Source organism: Phoxinus phoxinus (genome assembly GCF_949152265.1).
Source record: "Phoxinus phoxinus genome assembly, chromosome: 5".
Classification (NCBI taxonomy): Eukaryota; Metazoa; Chordata; class Actinopteri; order Cypriniformes; family Leuciscidae; genus Phoxinus; species Phoxinus phoxinus.
In genome coordinates, this window is record NC_136880.1 from 18464646 (window position 1) to 18483964 (window position 19319).

The following is a 19319-nucleotide window of genomic DNA, read 5'->3' on the forward strand; positions in this document are numbered from 1 at the left end:
TCTCCATCATATCTGCCCATGAGCAGGTGGCCTGAGGACAATCCATGGGCTCCTCTCTGGGTTGGGCAGAGAGGCATGGGTCCGCTTTTCCAGCTATAGCCACGCGGAGTCTCCTTTCTCGGGTCTTAGACGAGAACGTAGCACAGTGCGGGCAGCCCTCGGGGTTGGACAGCGCGGCCTGAGCGTGTTTAGCGCCCAGACAGGAGATGCAGAGGCCGTGTGTATCCTTAGCAGAAATCCACATTCCACAAGCACACGGATGCGGAGGACGACCTTTTCCTCCGGGACTCTCCGGTTCTATCGCGGTGGCCATGATGATGGGCCTGCACTCTCTTCGTACGGTAAGCTTTCACACAACGTGATAACTGGTACGGAGCTGTGTCGCGAATAGAGAGCTATCTTATTTTACTTATTTTTTTTGGTGCGTGGTAAGCGCCCAGAAAAACTTGGAAAAGGGATAGAAAAACTTAAGAGCAGGAAAACTCGTCTTGACACGTTAGTTATCGCACTCTTAAGTGACGAAGTCACTCAACCACTTCAGGAAAGTATTGCGTTTGTGACGTTACCTGCCGGCTCCGTCTGAAAACTGTTAAGTAAATAGTTCCCAAAGTCTGCTGAGGACAGCTTCCGAAATCTTCCACGGGGAAGAGAGCGAGAATGACGAAACGGCAGGTACCTGCGGTTTATATACAGGGAGAGGGACTCCCTGATCGCTGCAGCGATTGGTCTGCCATATTTGGCAGACGTGGTGTAATTGGTGCTTCCGCGATCGGTCACGCCCAGAGGCGTTCCCATAGTGAGATACTGAACGAATGTTAGAAAGAGAACTACAAATTTGACCTGCTTTACGGCAAGCGTTACAATAGCCGATAGCAAGGCTCATTTCTGATGTCGCAATACATCATACTTTCATAAAATCATGCAACATATTCTACCTTGTCTGTGGACATCGTTCATTCCAAAGCCGGTGCTGGATAAACAGCGAGCGTGCGTGCGACAGTATATCCTGGTCCTACCAGACTCTCATACATTTCACTTGTACAGAGAGTCTGGCCGCTCTCCATTGACAAGCGTTAACTTCCTTGTAGGCGGGTACTCTGTTGAAGTTTAAAACTATTGGATCTGCCCAGAGCCACTCTGGATCTGCCATAACCAATAGCACACGACCTCAACGTCATCGTTCTCAGCCACTCCCTCTGTTCACTGATTGGACCGGTAAAAAATTGACTGGAGAAAATCCATGAATATACCTCAAACCCAGACGTAGTACTGAAGGAAAATGAAAATTGTGCAGAAGTACATAGGAGGGTGGAGCCAGGCTAGCGACGGTAGGCTGCAGTAGGCTAAATTATTTACGACAGCGGTAATGGACAATTCCGCTTCCATCCTATAAGGGGACCGAAGAGGAAAAGTGCTTTGGTGTTGCTTTAAAAGTGAATTGTATCTGCATCTCAACTCAAGCTTAGTGCTTTACTGTTCAAATGTGCTTTTCCAAGAAATAAACATGTAATATTTTTAGTATCTACAGTTTTATATGCCGTTACTAATAATATTATTTTTATGTTTAAATTGCCTTTTTGATCAACAATCCCCCTTAGCGCTACCAAATCAGGTGCTGGCGCCACCATCTGTAGAGCTTAGTGCTCATTGTTCTCAAATGTTAGTCTGGAGCCCTGTGTTGATATATAATTACAACATTTTTGGTCAGATTGTGTAGCTCTACAAGCAAGCACAGCAAACCTGAAGCTTTTTATTTTTGAAGGAATTTTATTTTTAAAAATCTCAGAATACATTTTTTTTTCCTCCAAACAAAGGAGCCCTGAACTTTTAACGTCTGTGCTGTCGTGACAAAGGCAAGTGAAGATTTGCTGAAGCGCTCGTAATTAAAGCCAGGATCTAATTCTTTCCTGATGTGTAATCGAACATATGTGGCGTCTGTGGTGCTCCACTGGTTTAGATTGACAATTTCAGTGCTACGTTGGTACTTCATATTTAATCATACCAAATTCAATAGTTTCATGCTTAGTAATTCACTGCAGAAAACACACTGGTTGGTTAGTATGAACCATGTTTATACTCTTTAGTCAACCTGTGTTTTGTTGTAGTCTGGTTCATATTTATTTTACCTTGCATAGTTTTGTTCATGGGTTTTGAGGGCAAGGGTCACACAACCTGTACGTGTTTGCATCTGCCCGATTTGCTTAGCTTCTAACCACATGACTGATAAATCAGCACAAAAGTCTGACTATTTGATTTATTATTTGTCTCCCTCTATAATTAGGTCACCTAGTGTCATCCAAAAAGGAAGAACTGATCTTCATTTTGGATCACTTTAACATCCAGGTATTGCTCAAGATCTTCTCAGTTTTCAAAATGCTTGCTCAAAACTATTTAAGTAACCTGTTTTGATGAATCTGTTTGGTTCTTCCGTCCTCAGGTGGACAATCCGGTCTCTATCCTTACCCAGGAAATGAGTAAACACTTTCTCCACTCCAAAGGAGAGGGGGACAAATACAAAGTGAGTCTTAATGGTTGTGTACGTGTGCATTTGCTTCCCTTAAGACAAATGCATTGTGTTAAATGTGTATTTTTATGTTGTAGTTTTTCATGAAAGCTACTCAGCTTGATCAGATGAAGGAAGATTACAGCTACATCATGAAGACCAAGACCATGACCCATAATACAGTGGAGAAACACAGGGAGGTGAGTGCTAAAATAATCACACCTTTCTATGCCTTGGGTGGAGCAGCTTTGGAAAACAATATGTGATTTGGATTGCTAAACTAAGACTGCATAGTTTATTTCTGACACACCCTTTCCTCTCACGCAGACTCTGCAAGAACTAAAGAGAAAGTTCCACGAGAAAGAAGAGCGCTATAAAAACCTGGCTTCACTCGATGAGATGCAGCAGAAGTTGGATGAGCTGAAGAATCAGATGGCCTGGGCTCTGGTCAGGAATCACCACCAGCACAACATGAGCTCTGACTGCACGGATCGAATCTAAATTCCAAACCAGATTTGATCGATTTATCAATCGTATTATATTTGTAATGGCTTTGTCATTTTCTTACGGTGTAAAGCGGTTTTTGTACTTTTAATATCCCATTTCAATTAAGTTGCACACAGCAACAAACACACAGCATGATCAGTGTAGTCTGATTCACAAACGAATGGTTCATTTTAATGAAAACCATAACCGAAAGTTTCAACACACTATTAACACAACTCAACCAAGCCTCACCCCTTTATTTTGCATATGCCTTGAGTGGGAATTATTTAATTGAGGAATATTGTGACGTGCACGTTCTCAAAAGAAAACTACAAGACTATAATAGAGGTGTTTCAGGGAGTTCAGAAACAGTGCGCACTGATACACAGAATAACTCCCTTTGAAGTGACTGTGCTTTGTAGCTTTTTCATCCTCAAACAGCAACATTACACACTAAAGAAAGTTGAAAATGTTAAAAGCTCTTTAAATATCTCATAGAACTGAAGATTGTGAGTTGCTTTTGCTGTCATTGTCATCTCATACTGAAATGTATGTCTGTGTACATCAGGTGGCAGAGATGGAGCAGGAGGTGAAGCCCATGAGAGAACGAATCGCAGCTGAAGAGAAATCCACCGTCAAATATGACAAGAAAGTGGAAGAGTGGGAGGTGATTGAATATTATCTTCAGTTGCTGTTGTCCAGTATCCTCTAGTGCCATTTGATTACAGGATACAGCCTGGTCCATATTTAAGCTTTTAAGTAGGCGTTTTTTGGCTAGAATGACATGTAAAGCCATGACTTGCTATTTTTATTTTCACAATAAAAACTCAGATTCAAGTGGCTTTACTGTCATGGTAAAAAAATATTTACATTGACAAAGCAAAGTGCATCAAACACAAAAGTCTGTATAACATTCAAAATGTGATGCTGCTAACGCCCAGAAGTGCTAAAAATAGCTTAACCCCTTATATTGGCATCATCCATTACATATTTAAATCAGTAATATCCTAAACCTAAACTAATCTTGACAAACTATGTATAATTTGAAAGCTTACGATCTCTAGTTTACATATTTGGTGACTGATTCAAAATACATTACAGAAGAGCCGTAATTTATCAATTTGCAACAAGAATATTTTCATACTCCTAAGGCGTGTTCAGACCTTTATTTTGAAATAGTGATGAACATGAAAAATCATGAAAGAATGGTAGAAACCTCATATTGTTTTCATGCCAAGAGTTCAAAAGATAGCATCCATTTAATTATTTTAGAAAAAAAGAATATGTTTTTAATATAAAGAAAAAAATAATAGATTCACCATTTGTGATGTGGCATCGAGTTATAATGCACATACGTGTTCTTTTTGTGTTTCTTAGAGGTTGAATTCATTTCAAAATCTGCCAAACTTCCAATGCTACTTCTGAATAGGATGTCTACTTCATCAATTGTATGAAAATTGTAAAAATAATGGTTCAGATCACTCAAACAACATATGGAAATGGAGGCGCCCTTATATGGGCAGTAATATCAACTAGTGAAAAAGTTTGGTACTGCGCCCAAACAAAATCTCACCGAAAGCTTATTTTTTGAGAAATCAACGTAAAATTAGAAACACAACTTGTTCATATTTTTTGCATTTTTAGAGTCCACCAGGTTTTGAAAATATATATTTTAGATAAAATATGAATAATTAAAAAAAATGAACATTGTACATTTTCATAAAACTTCTATAACTTTTTTTCTGTTTAACTTTCTTAATTTATTTAACTTAAAAATCTGCCAAATGTCTTCTTTAAAACAAGACCAATCTTACATCTATATTCCAAAGCATTCTTGAATTACAACCATTTAAGTTCAGAATGTGCATTTTCATTTCTATATAAAAAAAGGAGGGGGTGCCGCTTAAGGGGATAAAGGGATAGTTAACCCAAGTTCTATCATTTACTCACTCTCAAGTTGTTCCAAACCTGTTTGAGTTTCTTCATGTATGAGATATTTTAAAAATGTTGGTAATCAAACAGTTGATGGTGATGATGAACATTGACTGAAAAAATACTATGGAAGTCAGTTGGGTCTATCAACTGTATGGATACCAACATTCTTTAAAATATTTTCTTTTGTGTTCAGCAAGAACTCATACAGGTTTGGAACAACTTGAGGGTGACTAAATGTTTACAATTTTTGGGTGAACTATCCCCTTAAAGCCAGCCAATCAGATTGAAACAGCCTGTTTTGCCATTTCTTTCCATCTAGTGTTGCAATTAGATTAGTTTGTTGACACAAGGCCTCTGAAGAGAGCACCACATTTGTCTATCGGGCTGCAAATTTATAAACACAATGATGGCATGACTTCTGTTTTTTCTGTGCTTTTTTCCACTCTGCATTAACATTTAAAGATCACAATCAGGTTCGGCAGACCAGGATTTCCTTATTCTTATTGTGTTTTGATAACAATGAGAAACACTCAGAAACCCAAATGACAAAACACAGTTATTAATGCTCCTGTAACATGCATACATTTTTTTCATAATGGCATAGAGTAGAGACCCATTTGTAACAGCAGGCCATTACTGCTCAAATTTGCTCTTGGGCACAGTACATCAGGCCTGCAACCTCATTGATATTCCAGTTGCTTTCATACTGTCATCTTTTTGCAACCCTTGGGCTCCAACCTCAAAGCGTTCTTTCTGCCATTGTTAAAGAGCTCTGTTGAGTTGTACACAACCAGCAGCCCTATTAGTTCTTTCATTGTGAAGAAAGTGCTAATTCAAATCTAATTATGTTTGATTGACAGTAATCTGCAGTGTCTATTTTGGGTTTTGTTTGTTTGTAGGGGAAAGTTCAGGAGGCCAACAGGATATTCCAGCAGTTGCAGGATCAGCTGGAGGGTGTGACGGAGCGGATGCAGCAGCTGCAGCCGCAGTGTGCCGATCTCAAGAGCCGAGCACAGGAGCGCAACCGAGATCTCAAAGCAGCCGAGGTGCAAAACCTGACAAACATGCATGCACAACACAATAGGCTGGAAACTCTAGCCTTGTTCAGACTGTTAGTCCAGGTCGGATTTTTGTGCCTATACGATTGGAATCGGATCATATTTAGCATGTGTGAAATATGATTTTTTTACAAATCAGTTTCAAGCTACGGTCATATGTGGTTTGAAATCCTATTCAAATCACACTTCTGGAAATCCAGTTCAGTCTGACCGCTCTGTTCTGATTTTGAATTGCTTTACTTTTTTGTTTTTTAACATAGTGAAACCTAAACATGAAGGACTTTGTAGGAAACATGCTGAAAGTCGCTGTAGAAACAAGGTTGTATTGTTGCTGTGAAGTGCAGGTTGAGTGGAAAATAACAATTGACTGATAGTCGGCGTGGTCTACACACCTCTTTTTGAATTTTGAGACAGCAGCACTGAATAAAGTGTCTTTCACACTGAGCACGAATCTACAATGCGATGACTCTCTTGAATCTAAACAATATATCCCAGTGGAGCTGTTCACACTGGGCATGATCAATTGTGGCAATTGTGATTGTTTTTTTTCTGACTAGTTTTATGATTATTAATAATAATCGCCCTGTGATAAAACGGGCCATCCAATTAGATTTGGGCTTTAGATCACGTGCCCGGAGCAGCTGCTGCTGCCACAAATGGGTGATATTGGTGCCGCTGTTTAGAAAACCAGAATAAAAGTACTCCGGAAGAGAGAAGAGAATAGATGTTTAGTTCTTGTTGGTGCCTGTGACAGAGAACTTTTTGAGGAGTGCAAAATAAGCAATCGGTAGTTAGTTAGATATTTCGAATAGAATATATGACACACACACACTCAATTGCATCTGCTCCAGTTTATTTGAGTTCACATGGCTTCTCTTCTTCCCATCAACTTCCAGTGGCGATTTTAGTTGAAAAGTGTGCACATTTGGAGAAATTTGGAGTTCCATACATAAACAACTGAGAGAAACGTTTCTACAGATGAAACCTGAAGCAAAATAGACACAAAAATGTGATTACATCGATAATGTTAAAAAAAAATCTGTATGTGGCTTGGGTATTTTTATAGCAAAGGATGTTTACATGAGAAATGCTCTTAAGGAGTAGCGTTCAGTCCATTATAAAACACTAAAAATAATCCATGTCTGCCCATTATATAGAATTTTATGTCAAGACTCAAGGTCCATTAGAAAATAAATGTATAAAAGACAATACAAAATACATACAAAATATTTAAAAGAGACAATTATACCAATATTTTCTCATAGAATCAAAATCCACTTTAGATCGCAATCAGAAGTTGTTACAAGCACTCAATGATGGTTTAAAGGTCCCATGACATGGGGTTATTATATTATTTTATAATGTTTCCTGGGTTGCCCTTATAATGTTAGTATGTTTTTTAGATAAAAAATAGTCATAATTTAGAAACAAAAGCCATTTTTCCTAGCCCAGTTTTAGCCTCTGATTTGAACGCTCTGTTTGAAGGGGCGTGTCTGTGTGAGACTTCAGTGTAACCGGCCAATGCTGTGATTGGCTGACATGATTGCATATGAAATAGCTACTTATTACATGTGAAACGCTCTCGAATACTTTTACTACAGATATTATACGTTTTTACTATTACAGCTATCGAGATTAACAAATCGTCAGAAGTTTTTAAAGTATTTAGATCTATTCCCATCACATAAAATGTTGCCGTGATGAGCATTGCGCAAGCAGATGACAATCTGTTGTTGATCGCGAGAATGAAGATCTTATCATTGCAACGCAGTTTCTGCACTCTCTGCTTTCACCAATGCAAACACGATGATGTAAGAGCGATCATGTGCAGTGTAACGTGCGTCATTTATTTCATAACGAGTTTGGCAAGTGTCCAGATAAACTGGATAAACTTTAAACAGATAAAGTGTCCATGAGAAAATGAGCTAGGAAGTAGGAACGCATGCGCGCGATTCCTACAAAGATTGTTCTTTGATCGCTTTCTGTATATAATTTATTCACAATTTAAATACGATTATTTTCATCCTACTAAAAGAAACGATGTGAAGTTTATATTTTAGTCACTGGCTTGACTAACTGAGGCATAAACAGCCGTATTGAACGATTTGAGAGAAAGATTACCTGTCTGAACTTGAACAATTACACATCAGAAAGTGTTGCTTGGTAACGTTAGCTCGATCGATTTATTTTCAGACGTTCGTCGAGGCCAGCTCTGTATTGACCCAAGTTGAGGAAACAGTCGTCGGTGAAATGTTTGCCGCAGACATGCAAAACTTTGGGGAGTTGTGTCGGCGCATTTCCAGAGAAAATGAAATGAATCCACTGGTTCTTCGGGGGCTTGGATGAAGGAACTAAAAAAAGGCTTCGGTGTTCATTTGTACATCCAATTAATGAGCAATTATTATGCTTCGCTCGCTCAAAAGCCATGATATCTCCCGTGGACAAACTAAAATCGTGCGCACGCGTTCCTACTTCCTAGCTCATTTTCTCATGGTCTGGAAATATTCTCTGGGCGGGCAAAGCAGAGAAAGGGGAGGTAACATTTCCTCCTTATGACGTCATAAGGAGGAGATTCAAGATCAGCCCGATTGAGCTTCCACTTTCTCAAAGGCAGAGAAAGATAGCAAAAGCTCGATTTACACCGATTGAAATTTCTAGAAACTTGGGGACCATATACAGGCTAGGGGAACTCATATTAATGTTAAAAAACCTTTAAAGTGGGTTTTGAGCAAAACCAGTAATCTCATAAATTGTGATGTGTAGCTTGATGCTATTTGTAGCTCTAATGCACGTGTTACTTTGCTGATTATATTGCATGATGTTTTTGGTCAAAATAATTATTGTAATGTCTTGTAAGCATTATAGATAGTTGTGTTGCTGGTGTAGTAACAACATGTATTTATCTTAATTCACTGTTGCATGTTGTGCAGCAGATGAGCTTAAAGCCATGTGGAAAAACCTACAAGATACATACACAAGAAAAAAATGCATTCTTGGTAAGAGCCAACTATCGTGCAGGGGTGAATTAGCCGAAGGCAATCAATCGTTTCACGTTCGATGTGAACGCATCATTTGTCTATGATTTGCTTCACTTTATCGCGTCGCGCTCTGTGTGAAAGGGTCAAAGTCATTGCCATAGAAACCGATGCAGATATTCTGCTAAATGAAAAACGCCACAGGACACACAGAGTTGCCTTTATGCTCTCACATCTCAGTGGTGATTGGTTGACGGAGGAGAAATTCTCTTTTATTATGTTTTTTCTGGCTTAGGCTGGACTTCATCGGAAAAAAACCAATTTAAGAGACCTTGAGAAGGATAAAAATCAGCTCAACAAGCGTATCCAAGAACTCAAACGGAGGTACTTGAAAAGTGCACCGAAAGGAAACAATGTTACACAACATTATCCTTGTACCATTTCCAGCTGTTTCATTATAACCCGTCCCCTCCTCTCTGTCCAGCATAAGTCAGGCGAACTCAGCTGACACTCAGGCCCGTGTGGAGAGGATGAATCACATTCAGGCTCAGCTGGAAGATCTGAGTTTCCAGGACTCCACTCTGGCTCAGCAGATCGATCAGTTTAAACAGGCCTGCGACTCTGCGAAAGAAAGGCTGGGCAGAATGAGGTTAGTGCAGATGTTGGTAAATGGCTTCACTATATAAAGGTCTTCCATGATCAAGCTTTGAAAAATCTGGGAAATTTTATATTTTCATGTCTGGGAAAGTCACACCATTTACATATTTATTTTTTTAATGGAAATGTCCATGTTTTTTATAGACTTATTAATATATAAAAGTCTAAAAATTCATGAATATTTCTATAACAAAAGATGTAAATTGTTATACCAATTTATTTTTTTTACAATCCAAGAGCAATGCTGGTTAAATAGTGGTATTGAAACCTCTAGATTGCCAGCCCACTTTTTCAGCAGCCTTAGTTCTGGAAATATTTTTCCCAAAGGGATTCTATAAAAGTCTATCTTTAAGAGTTATAAGACATAACATATTAGACATATAAGAAAAACACAGCATTGCAAATTTTTATATAAAGCTAATTTTCAAATTGAACAAAAAGACAAAGGTACAAGACTGTACTTTATGGCTTTATTGGGGGAAAGAATATTCAGTCCCATGAACAATCTCATGAAGCATCGCAAATGACATAATCGCATTAAAACCAATGGAGAATTAAAGCTGCAAGCAGCGATTGCGGGCCCAAGCCGGTGGCACCGCCACCCTGGTGCCTTTAGTTCCACTAAAGGCACCGGGTGGCGGTGCCACCGGCTTGGGCCCTCCATCGCTGCTTGCAGCTTTAATTATATATATATAGCATGTTAAGAGCCTCAAATGCATCCAAAAAGAATATAAAAGTTTAAAGCGTTGCCATGGCGACAGTATTAAAGATATCAATAATCCTTTCCCAGGTCTACATCTGTCGTGTGTTTACATTATACAGATGAAGTTTGAAGCAAATCGGGTAAAAATAAGAGGGTGATTTCAAAGCATTTTGAAAGTGACACACTTCCTGCTGCCAGTTGGTGGCGCTATAACTTTGACTCACAATAGTCACATCCATGTGATCGGCCTCTTACAGCGAACACACTGCTGAAGTTTCATCAAGATCAGTTAATGTATGAGGATGTTATAACACACTTCCTGTTTCCAATATTCGCCATAAATTCGTTTCCTCACCACGGCCAAACCGTTCGAGATATCAAAAATCCCCTCGCAACTTTTCATCCTCAATGTCTTGAGTTCATGCACACCGAGTTTCGTGGTGATTGTTTGAATCGTCTAGGAGTATTTTAAATTCCATTGCATGTGTTTTTTAAACTACGCCAAATAGCCGACTTCCTGTTGGGCTGGGGTAAAAAGTCAGAGCATGAAGGATATATGAACCGATGAGATCTATAAGGGTACCGAGTTTCATATTATTTCATGCAAGCGTGTTTGATTTATGGACCAAGTTTTCGGACCCCGTTCCAGGGGGCGCTGTCGAGCCCCCCTGCCACGCCCGGGTACCAGCTTCAGTCCGGCTCTAATGGCCGCGGGTTCTGACCAGTGTGCAAAGTTTCAAGAGTTTTTGAGCACGTTAAGGCCCCCAAAAGTGGCAAAAACCTTGAAAAAAAATTTATTATAAAGAAGAAGAAGAAGAAAAACAAAAAACCCTTAGAAGAACAATAGCGCTCTGTGCCCTTTCAGGGCTTGGGCCCTAAATATAAATCTTGTTATTCACAGATGTTGATTATATATAGAAACAATGTATTTTACATTAATTGCAAAACATGTATATTATGCATACAAATATGTAAGTAGTTTGAGAGTGTAGGAACTCTACGTCATTCGCAGAGCTTCATGGAAGTGAGTGGGTGCTAAAAAGTTATTTTGGTGTGACTTGCTTTGCTTTGATTGGTGGAGATTTCTCTGCAAAATAATGGGTTATGTAGTTTCTCACAAGGAATTCTGCTTTTATATGATTATTAAAAAATAATGAAAATTTTACTTTTTGGAACCTGACTGTGGCTTTCTATTCAGGGACTCTTTATACAGACAATCCCAGCAGAGTTTCTTGCTTTTATTGAAATGCTGTCCACATAATTCATAATGAAACATGTTGTTTTCTATTTGGGTGGGAAAAGGGTCAAATAGAAAAAAATTAGGCTCTACTGGATCTTGAACAAATGCTTCTTTTTGTTTCTAGTTCTTATTTCATCTGTTGACTTATCTCACTTTTCATTTCTTTTCATTCTGTAGCCGTGAAAAGCAGGACCTGCAGCGTTCGATAGATTCTAAACAACGTGGCCTGGCTGCTATGGAAAACAGTCGAAACAACCAAATTTGTCGTTTTGGAGAGCACATGCCAGCACTGCTGAGGGCTATAGATGAGGCTCACCGGCGGGGTCAGTTCAAGAGGAAACCTGTCGGGCCACTCGGTGAGCATCCTGAACTTTACAGCTTGGACAAGCTACTTCTCTCTCATTTATTTCAGGAGGTAGTTTAGCTCTTAAGCCCAGAGTATACTTCAGTTTACGCATACTCATGCCGATGCCCATGTTGACACTCGCTTATGTGAAATGATCAAAATATACCGCAACTCTAGTTTAAATTAGTATAAAGATCATAACTTCTGGAGAGAAAAAGCACAAATACTAGACAATGATGAAACTCTTTAGCTCACACACACCATCAAATGGAGAATTCTTTGAAAAGCAATGTCGTATGGAACTGTTTTGTTTCTAGGATTCTGCATCCGACTTCGGGATCCGGAGCTGGGTCTTGCAGTGGAGAGCTGTCTGAAGGCTCTGATGTTAGCTTTCTTCTGCGATAACTACGCCGACGAGAGAGAGTTACAGAAAATCATGAGTCGCTGCTTCCCGCATGGCAGAAGACCTCAGATCATCGTCAGCACATTTACCGACACGCTCTACAATGTCGGCAGCAGGTAGCTAGAGATCACCTGACCTGCGAGCTTATTTAGCAATGGTTACCAGTGTTCTCTGTTATTCGTCTTTTTCTGCTTTGTTTTAATTTCCTGTAAAAGTTTTGTGACCGCATTAAATGCTGTTAATATACTGGTAAATATGGATGAAATATCTTTTTCATTTGTTTTCAGGGCTGTCAATCACCCTGAATACCCAACAGTCCTCCAGGCACTTGACGTTGAGAATCCAGTTGTAGCCAACTGCCTGATCGACATGAGGGGGATCGAAACCATTCTGCTTATCAAGGTGAGACCGTGAGGAGGACCACGAGCATTTTTACTGCTTTTCCCACATCCTGTGAAGTGAAGGACTCTGTTCATCTTTCCCACAGAACGCTAAAGATGCGAGAAGGGTCATGATGAGTGGACGTCCACCACGCAATTGCAGGGAGGCTTTCACACAAGAAGGGGACCAGGTCTACACTAACCGTTACTACTCCTGCGATCAGAACAGAGCGCTCTACCTCAGCAAAGATGTCGAAGAGGAAATCAGGTTTGAAAACATTCAACTCTTTTTTTGAGATGCATGGCTAAAAACATATCATATGGTTCTTAGGTCTTTCAAAATCCCTAACTTTAAATGAAAATTTCTACATGTAACTTAACCGCAGGACGATACCCACAACTGTAGTTTAAAAAACTAAAAAGATATTTTACATCAAAACATTTAGAGAGAAAAGGCCTGTTCATACAAACGAAAAAGATGACTATAACGATCTTTCTAAACAAAAAAATCTAAATGTAGAAGAATGGTTCACTCCATAATGATAACAGCTAGGGGTGGAACTGTACACATAAGTCACGGTTCGGTTCATACCTCGGTTCAGACTTCACGGTTCGGTACAATGGAGGGAAAAGCAAAACAAAAATGCAGAAGGCAATTTTTTTTTTATTGTGCATGTCTCTTTTCTTTTTTTTTTGTGCACCACCTAGTGTCATACAGTCTCTCCCCCGAGCAGCAGCGACAGCCTGCCCTGAAGTGTGTAAAGTAAGATGTAAGCAGTAAACAATAAATAAGGCAATCAGCCATATAACTGAAAATACAGCATCTCTTATTTATGTGCGGACACACGAGCGTGAAGGTGCGCACGGCAAAAATGTCATCATTGCGGTGTGGGCGGTCGTGCGCGTTGGGTGGGCAAGGCCACATTTCACGTGGCGGTGTGCAATGCACGGCTTTTTTTTGTAACAGCGCTCGCGGCTCCGCATCCGAAGATGCACGACTTCGAGCCGAATCTGGCCGAGCATGTACATCTCACAGCCAACACCCAGTTCTTGCGTCTAAATTAGTTGCTTACATTAACAAAATGAGCCTACAATAGCAGACATAAGCCCTTCAAATAAAAACAAATGGCCATGGCTTATAAAAAAGGTTCACAAAACGAAATAAAAATGTTTAGAAAACGCACGTGCGTGCGTGCGCGCGTCTCTGCATTTTTGTTGTTATTTTACTTGGATGTCTTTCATTAATTTGATGGTGACTTGAATTTGAAATTGATATTATTATGGACTGTTTTCTATTGAGCTTATAAACTATCAAGAAAGATCAAACCCTTTTTTCTTTGTTCTGCAGACATCTGCAGTCTGCCTTACATTCCCAGAGAACACATTTGGATAGTTTTCAGCAGGACATGCAGCAGATTAGTGAAGACGAGAAACAGAACCGAACTCTTCTTCACAGAGCCTATGAAGACCAAAAGAAGGCCCAGGTCACTAAATACCAGCTGTGCACAGACCACATCATAGTGTTTGACTGAATGTGGCCTAATATATATATATATTTTGACTAACAGGAACTTTGTCGGAAGCTTCAGGCAGAGCTGACAGAATTGCAGAATGTTGAGGAACCACAGTCTGAGGACTTGAAACCTTTGGTAACAAACAGATTCCCTCATTATGAAGATAAGTGTGATGGTGCATTTCTAAGTCTCATTATGTCGCTGTGTTCAGGAGGAGGAACTGGAGGAGCTCAGCAGCCGGATAAGTGCGTGTCAAGTGGAATTTGAAGCAGCGCGGAAGCAGATGCTGACACTCAAGAGGGAATACGAGGAGGCTGATCAGCTCTACCGGCAGCAGAGGGAAGCTTTTAACAGCATCGCAGAGGAAGCTGAGCCCATTAAGGTCAGAGAAGTTTTATTCAAGAGTGTGTAACATCATTAGTTCCTCCTGACCAGCCGCTTCTGGACGACTTTTAAACACCAGATTCCTCTCAGCTAATGTGTAAATGTCAAGCTTCAAGTCATAGTATGCCCTTTTCCAAAGTCTTGATTTTGTTTTTGGTGCCTGGTAGAAAAAAAAGCCACATTATTTTTACATATTTGACATTGTTGCAGCACCTCTCTTCACAGTCTGTCAGTAACACTCTTTAGTTCCTGTCTCTATGAAGCCCCTCCTTCTGAAAAGCACAATGTGCTCTGATTGGTCGGCTGGACCAATGTGTTGTGATTGGTCAACCACTTTGAGCGTGTTTCAGAAATGTCACTATTAACACAACTCAACCAGGCCTCTCCCCTTTATTTTGCATATGACTTGAGTGGGAATTATTTAAATGAGGAATATTGTTCGTTCTCAGAAGAAAACTCAAGACTACAATAGAGGCGTTTCAGGGAGTTCAGAAACTGCGCACTGATACAGAGAATAACTCTCTTTGGAATGACTTTGTGCTTTGTAACTTTGCAGAACTTTTTCATCCTCAAACAGCAACATTACACACTAAAGAAAGTTATAAATAGTAAACAGTTTTGTTTTATGTGATGGTGTAGGAGCAATTGAGCAACAGCGATCAGGAGGTGGCGAGGAGTAAACACCACAAAAGTCACTATGAAGACAAGCGCAAAACTCATGTGGAAATGATCGAGACACTAAAGAGGAACCTGAATGTCAAGGAGCAGGAGTTACAAGTGACCAAACATTGACATCTTACACTAATTCATTAGATATGAAAAGATTAGCGTTTGTTTGACGGAATCTGTTTTTTCGACAGGCATCCATAGCAAAAGCCTCTGAAATCTGCCCTGACCGCGTGGATGTGAGGAGGACGGCTAAGAGTTTGGACAGTGAAATCAGCCGCCTTAAACACAAGATTAACACACAGCAGGAACAACAAGGACACAGAGACTCTATAGTCAGGTACAAATCTCACAGAACATGTCAAAAGAGTGCGACCGGATGATATTTCACCTCACAATCAAAGAAAGAAATAAGAAATCATATTTGACCTGAAGAAAACAGAAGAGCCAATTTTTAAAAACGGTTTAGATCTGTTGCGTTGAGACTATTTGGAGGACATTTTAAACACATTTCCTCTCAGATCTTAAAATGACGTAATCTAAACTATTTTCTCAAACATATTTCTATACATATCAAATATGATATTTAAAAAAATGACATTTCCAAAGAGGGATGTTTCCAAAATGTAGATATTTTAGGATTGTTGACACGTTTTTTTTCTCTATATGCGTGTAATCTTTTAAAAGGAATAAAACCATGAAAATACCAAAATGAACAAAAGTAGCTAAAGTATCAGGCAAAAACATGTTCTGGACATGTAACATCATAGTGCTACATGTCCATCTACATATATTGTTTATCATGCAGGTGAGGTTGATTTGTTATGATGCTTAAGTTGTTGGTCATTGAAACTTCTAGGCAATACCATGAGGCGAAGGAAAACTTCAATAACATAGCCCGACAGGTAAAGGGTCTGGAGGCTTTCATCAGCCAATTATCCAAGATCATGAACACCAGGCACAATGTCTACGCTGAAATGCGAATGTAAGTTTCACTTTTGACTTCATTACAGGCTTGATTCTCGCTGACTGATTTGTTGGGGTTAAGCGTATCGTGGTTGTTCCGTACCGAACGGTCCCCACGGTTCGGCACGCATGTGATTCGCGGATTATTTGCAGAGTTTAACCATCATCAAGTAAAATTTGCATGTGTTTTTTCTATTAAATCAGCGAGGGCTTGTGCATTTTGTGTTTTCAGGTATCTCTCTGTGCGATGCAAATACTACTTTGACTCGATGCTGTCGCAGAGAGGGTACATAGGGAAGATGGCTTTTGACCATAAGAATGAGGCCCTCTCCATCTCAGTAAGACTTGACATGATGATAACGTCATGAATGTAGTTGTTTTCTTAATGAATTGGCACTGGATGACTGATAAAATATTGATAGATTCATGCAGTCTTGTATTATTGAATTTTATTAAATGGCCCATGTCCTCAGTGTGTCTTTGGGGTCAGTACTTTACTACACATGGAACCGTGACAATTCTTCTCGCTGATGATCGTCATCGGTCTCTTCCTCAGGTTCAGCCAGGAGAGGGTGGGAAGGCTGTTCTGAGTGACATGCGGTCTCTGTCTGGAGGAGAGCGTTCATTTTCTACGGTGTGCTTCGTCCTGTCGCTGTGGGCCATTGCCGAAGCTCCGTTCCGGGCATTAGATGAGTTCGATGTCTATATGGTAAAAACATTTTTTAAATAAGCCAAATCAGCATATTAGAATGATTTCTGGAGGTCATGTGACACTGAAGACTGGAGTAATGATGCTTAAAATTCAGCTTTACCATCAAATTGTAATAATATTTGATATTACTATTGTTTTTACTGTATTTTCGATCAAATATTGAGCATAAGAGAGATCTACATTTTAAAAAATCTAACCAAACCCACACTTTTGAATGGTAGTTTAAATACATTTTGGCATTTCGCTATCCTTTTTTCATCACAGAAACATGTATATTGAAAATAACACCTTGCTGAAAAACACATTCTCCGGGATTTAGGTCATATTTACTCATTCAATTTAATTAGGATTTTTTTTTGTCTTCAGTGTATATGGTAGGTGCTGTAATTGGTCACTATTTTTTCACAATTTAGTTTTTTTGTAGTTTATTTAAAAGCTTCTACAATGTTAATACCGGTACATTGTTTTTTGTACGTACAAAAATGAAGTGTAGTTTAATAGGTGGCTGTAAAGTGTGTATACATATTAATTATACCAGTAGAAAGAAAAAAAAAATGTCTATAGTTGTTTTGGATTAAAGTGCCCCTGTTATGCTATTTTAAAGGTTCCTAATTTTATTTTGGAGGTCTCCTACAAAAGGTCTACATACATGCAAGGTTAAAAAAACTGTTTAATTTTCTAATAATATACATTGCACATCACCTCATTTTTTTAAAAAGTCTGAAAATGGTTAGTTTGAAGATTCAGTCTCTCTGAACTTGGGCTGCACGATATATCGGTTTATTATCAATATTGTAGGAAACTTTTTCCTTTGTCAAAGCTGAGACCAGGAGACGTTGGGATCGCCTTCAAACAGAAGTTATTATTTTATTGAGAACTCTATGTGCGTTGCAAGGAAACAAAAATGTTCCCTTGCAATTTATATGCATTTAGGGCCAGGGATTTACATTGTGATGAGAACAAAGCATGTAAATGAAGTAGTGTTACCAATCCTAATCCAATCAGCATAACTATTCAAACGCTGAGACGCGAGAACAGGACTGGCAGGATTCTCTTTCTGAAACAGGAGCTCCAAGAAATACATTTGTAATCCTACAATATCATGATGTGTGCAACCACATAAGTCACATCACAGGATGTGAGATGTCAAGTATTGGGATTGTAGTTGATCTGTGATCCGTACGGGCCAGCTGCTCCCTGCTTCTAATTAATTGCAAAGTTATTAATTGCATTAATAATTAATTGGAAAGTTTAACCATCATGGAGTAAAGGTTTATCATTTGCATGTGTTTTTAAGTCCTGTCAGTTTAAACATCAAGCGTATTTTAGGCCTCATTTACAACTACAGTTTTTGAGGGAAGATCAAATCAGACGTTGTTCTTGGGCAGCCAATGAAGACCATAGACTGGCATTATGCAAATTTGACACATTATTACGTAGGTTTGTAACAGAATTGCTGATCGTTTCCGCAGTTCAGAATCCATTCTGTCATTTTGAAGGCATTAACTGTCATGCACTTTGATGTTTAAAACTTTGCAGACCTTTTACCTTCACAAACAGCCATTTTACACACTGCATGAAAGGGAATATTAAAAAAACTGAAGGACACTGCTATGACCGCTTGATACGCCAAGTACCCAATAACGTGTCGCATTAATGTCATGCTTAAAAAGATATTACATCTCCTCTCTTTCTCTCTCTCTCTCTCTCTCTCTCTCACACACTCTCTCACACTCTCTCTCTCTCACACACACTCTCTCTCTCTCTCACACTCTCTCTCTCAGGACATGGTGAACCGCAGGATCTCGATGGATATGATGCTCAAGGTCGCTGCCAGTCAACGCTACCGGCAGTTCATTTTCCTCACTCCACAGAGCATGAGGTAAAGAGCTTCTCTGGTGTTAATGTAAAACTGGAGTTAGATTAGAAGACACTTAATAACGAACTGTTCTGCTTTCCTTTTCCCAGCTCGTTGCCAGTGAACAACATGATCCGCATCCTGCGTCTCAACGACCCTGACCGGAGTCAGTCGACACCGAGGAACTCCGACTAAAGCTGCCGTCTGCTGAACTGTGGTTTACACCACTGCACTTTACAGTTCCATCTACACCTAGAAATGTTTACAGTTTTCTTTTTCAAAGTTCTACATTTAAAAACTAATTTAGTTATTTAAGACCAAAATGTGCAGGTTGTGTTTGGTGCTGCACTTTAAATTTTTCTAAAAAGAATAGTTTTTAAGTTTTATAATACAAATGTTATTACAATGTTATTTCCATTGATAGTTGGTTGAATAAACCTTTTGAATGAGTCCAAATTTGTACTCCATTTTTTCAGTCTTCCATTGTTTTAGTTTTATCGATTTAGAAATTAAAATGTTACGGTTTACAAAAA

At 39.3% G+C, this 19319-nt stretch overlaps 1 protein-coding gene across 2 annotated transcripts in view; it reads left to right on the plus strand.

Moving 5' to 3' along the window:
- The window catches only part of LOC306998422 (structural maintenance of chromosomes protein 6), a 37192-nt gene extending 17953 nt beyond the window's left edge, over window positions 1–19239 (plus strand). The window contains exons 6-27 of one of the 2 annotated variants that reach the window (XM_079612484.1): window positions 2282–2343; window positions 2438–2518; window positions 2602–2703; window positions 2831–2950; window positions 3558–3656; window positions 5824–5970; window positions 9253–9341; window positions 9442–9606; window positions 11735–11913; window positions 12221–12422; window positions 12594–12708; window positions 12794–12954; window positions 14035–14170; window positions 14255–14335; window positions 14412–14582; window positions 15224–15361; window positions 15445–15590; window positions 16110–16235; window positions 16449–16554; window positions 16773–16925; window positions 18713–18810; window positions 18897–19239. In XM_079612484.1, coding sequence (XP_079468610.1) covers window positions 2282–2343; window positions 2438–2518; window positions 2602–2703; window positions 2831–2950; window positions 3558–3656; window positions 5824–5970; window positions 9253–9341; window positions 9442–9606; window positions 11735–11913; window positions 12221–12422; window positions 12594–12708; window positions 12794–12954; window positions 14035–14170; window positions 14255–14335; window positions 14412–14582; window positions 15224–15361; window positions 15445–15590; window positions 16110–16235; window positions 16449–16554; window positions 16773–16925; window positions 18713–18810; window positions 18897–18981 — 2762 coding nt within the window. In that variant the 3' untranslated portion in view covers window positions 18982–19239. The remainder of the gene's footprint in view (window positions 1–2281; window positions 2344–2437; window positions 2519–2601; window positions 2704–2830; window positions 2951–3557; window positions 3657–5823; window positions 5971–9252; window positions 9342–9441; window positions 9607–11734; window positions 11914–12220; window positions 12423–12593; window positions 12709–12793; window positions 12955–14034; window positions 14171–14254; window positions 14336–14411; window positions 14583–15223; window positions 15362–15444; window positions 15591–16109; window positions 16236–16448; window positions 16555–16772; window positions 16926–18712; window positions 18811–18896) is intronic. The other variant, XM_079612485.1, reaches the window with a different exon arrangement.
- Window positions 19240–19319: the final 80 nt, after the last annotated feature.